At 40.9% G+C, this 2,990-nt stretch overlaps 1 protein-coding gene across 3 annotated transcripts; it reads right to left on the bottom strand.

Annotated features, from left to right (window-relative positions):
• Window positions 1-261: 261 nt before the first annotated feature.
• On the bottom strand, window positions 262-2,006 carry LOC137708249 (protein transport protein SEC13 homolog B). Of its 3 annotated transcripts, none has more exons than XM_068447286.2 (2): window positions 1,868-2,006; window positions 262-1,427 (listed from the first exon to the last, which is right to left on the bottom strand). In XM_068447286.2, the coding sequence occupies exon 2, from the start codon at window positions 1,394-1,396 to the stop codon at window positions 491-493; it is 906 nt and encodes a 301-aa protein (XP_068303387.2). In that variant the 5' UTR covers window positions 1,397-1,427; window positions 1,868-2,006; the 3' UTR covers window positions 262-490. The 3 variants fall into 3 exon arrangements, with proteins under 3 accessions (XP_068303387.2, XP_068303388.2, XP_068303386.2); XM_068447287.2 differs by having other exon boundaries at window positions 262-1,401; window positions 1,868-2,002; XM_068447285.2 differs by having other exon boundaries at window positions 262-1,407; window positions 1,868-1,990.
• Between the last annotated feature and the right edge of the window lie 984 nt (window positions 2,007-2,990).

Genomic DNA, 2,990 nt, shown 5'->3' with positions numbered 1-2,990 from the left:
GTTAAGTAATACAATTCTACAATACGCAGGCGTCATACCATCAATACAACAACAAAACCGCAAGACCTTTAAATGAATAGAGACTAAAACAAAGAAGAAAATGAAGATGTGAACTTGGTTCCTCACTTCATTTGACAAATGCAGCATACAAACAAGCATATAACTTACATCACCTTGAGTAGTTAGAGTAACTTGCAAGTATGCAATGTGTAATGTGCAGCTGCAAAAGAATTTGATAAACATTGAAAGAAAATAAGATCATGCAAATCAAACCACGTCCAAATGTCAATAAACACAAAACAGTCTAACTGAGTGTACTGCATATTGCTCGAAAAGATGTATCTCCAGCAACATGGTAGGAAATTTTTCGGGTTCATCAACATTAATCAAAAGTGATCAATTTTATGATACTTTGATGAAAGGAGCTATGTTGATAAAGAGGTTCAGATATAATCTGCTGTAACAGAAGCAAAATTTCAAAAACAAGTTTCTATGGCTCAACCGTTGTCACCTGTTGCCACTCGCCATCTACTTCTTCCTTCCATAATGTCACGCTGTTGTTCCCATCAGCCACAGCCAATATGTTTCCAGTCAGCGACCATGAGACCCTCCAAACAGGTGCATTGAAATCATGTAGCACCTTACCTTCCCATTGATCCCCATCCTTGCCCACAGTCCATATAATCACTTTACCATCCTGTGAGGCACTGGCAATCGTAGATTTCGGTAGTCCCAAGTTGGGTGCCCAAGCAACATCCCTGACCCAATCAACATGCATTTGAAGAGCCGGAAAGCAGTCCAGCTTCCAAACGCCATTACCAAGCTTCCACACTTTTACAGTATTATCACAGCCACCGGAACACAGCTTCTGAACAGGGTCAAGCAGACCAGAACTAACAAGAGCACCTGGGGCTGTTGAGGGAGCCCAAGAAACAGAGGTGACACCAACTGGGTGAGCTTGATCGATCCTCGAGGTATCCCAGCCACCATCCGACCTTGCAGTGAAAACTGAGATGTTCCCATCAGAAGAACCACACGCCAAACAAAGACCGAGTTCATGAGGAGCCCAAGCAATCGAGTTCACAGAGGATTTGTGGTCATCAAAAACATGAACTTGGGTCCATTCATTCTGATTACCTTCCTTCCACAGTATGACACGCCCATCATAAGAACAGGAAGCAAGTAAAGACCCAAATTTCGGATGAGCCCAAGCAACCTGCCAAACCGGCCCCTGGTGACCAGTAAGGGTTGCAAGATGCTGAGAGGACGAATTGCTCACCCCAATTATCTTAATTGTGTTGTCGGATGAAGCTGTGGCGAGGCGCTTACCATAGTAATCCATGACCACATCATGGACTGTGTCTTGGTGACCAGTCTCAACCTTTTGTCCAGGCATTTTCTCTACTCCTTTGTTAATGTTTCAACAACTTCATATCAATAAGATCACCGAAAATTCAATAAAAATAATTATAATCTTATAAATTCTAATGACCCCTCCAGAGAATCCCGAATCCTCCAATTACGAGATCATTAGTTTTTTTTTTCCTCAAAAACCCATCTGTTTGGTTGCCGAGAAAATTCGATACAATATATCAAAATGTAGAAAGAAGCAAGATGGTTTCGTGTTTTCAGCATTAACATTAACGATATCAGAGAAAAAAAAAACAAAAACAAAAAAAAAAAACAAAACAAAACAAAACAAAAAAACAATCAAACAGAGCAAATACCCAAATTATGTACTCAATATAATCAGCAAAATTTCAGCACTGAGATCTCCTAAGAGGAATATCGCATTCATGCTAAAACACTACGCAACACCCAATTCAAAATCCTACAAGAAATGCAGTAAAAGAGCAAGGGATCTAACCAGGGATCCAAACGACGCAGTTTGAGATGGAAGCGGATTGCGAATTGTATCTGCTGCTGCGAAACGAAGAGACTCGCACAGGAAGAAGACTTCCCTCTGCTTTCAGTTTCTAAGCATTCAACGCTTTTGCTGAAATTAGGCCCATTATTCCCCATAAGCCCAATACCTGGAGAAGAGTGGCCCATTGGGCTTGAGAGACAGGCTTGATAAACACGCAAGGCGATATGAGTGCATCGGTGTGCCACGACATGGCCGGGGACGCCACCGAGGAAATCGCCCCACCCTGAATCAAAAGCCATCATGGCGTTTCGCCGCCACGTCAACGATTCAGTAATCGAAGTCATGCACCCTTCGTGGGCCCCACCATTTCCTTGTCAAGGGTCATGCCTTGTCCCCTCTCCTTCCCTCCGGGCCCACGTCGAGCCCACCATCTTCATAAAGCCACTTCTGCAGCTCCTCCTCCCCACACACGACACTCTTTTACTATTTGACAATTGCTGTCACGGAAATGTTATGTAAATATGTATATAACATAATGTGTATGTCGACAGTATTAATAGGGCAATTTGAGCATGCATGATGTGTTGGAGGAGAAAATTTTCGGTGTTATCAGAACACAAGTTAGTACATCATATTTTATAACATAATAATCTGAGAAATGTATTTTTAAACAACTTATCAATTGTATGACGATGTACGGTATATCGGCTCGTGCTTTTGTAATACTGAAAAATCTATAGTGTTGGAGATAGGGCGTTGAAGATGGACGGGGGTGCATGATTGTTGTGGTCTCATAGTCAATGTTCGTACTGTACCTACGCCTCCAATAGTAGCCTTTATCACTCTCCTCAACTTAATTCACTAGTTGAGGTTTGGTGGGTTATGAAATGAATCATACTTTTATGAAGGTGTAAGAAATATTTCTATCAATTAATAAAACCATAAACAACATTGACAAGGAATACGATCAGATCACAAGCCAATAGAAACATAATTCAAAATCTAGTTGATGATTTACCCATACAACTCGAGTTTGAAACTCTCATTCCTTCTAATTATTGTCACAGTTTCGAATCCTTCCTCTCTTCTTAATAATAATAATTCAAAAAAAATTATAAATATA

Source organism: Pyrus communis, chromosome 17, assembly GCF_041283825.1.
Source record: "Pyrus communis isolate YQ-2024b chromosome 17, ASM4128382v1, whole genome shotgun sequence".
NCBI classification, from domain to species: domain Eukaryota; kingdom Viridiplantae; phylum Streptophyta; class Magnoliopsida; order Rosales; family Rosaceae; genus Pyrus; species Pyrus communis.
This window is presented reverse-complemented; position numbering and strand designations above follow the sequence as displayed.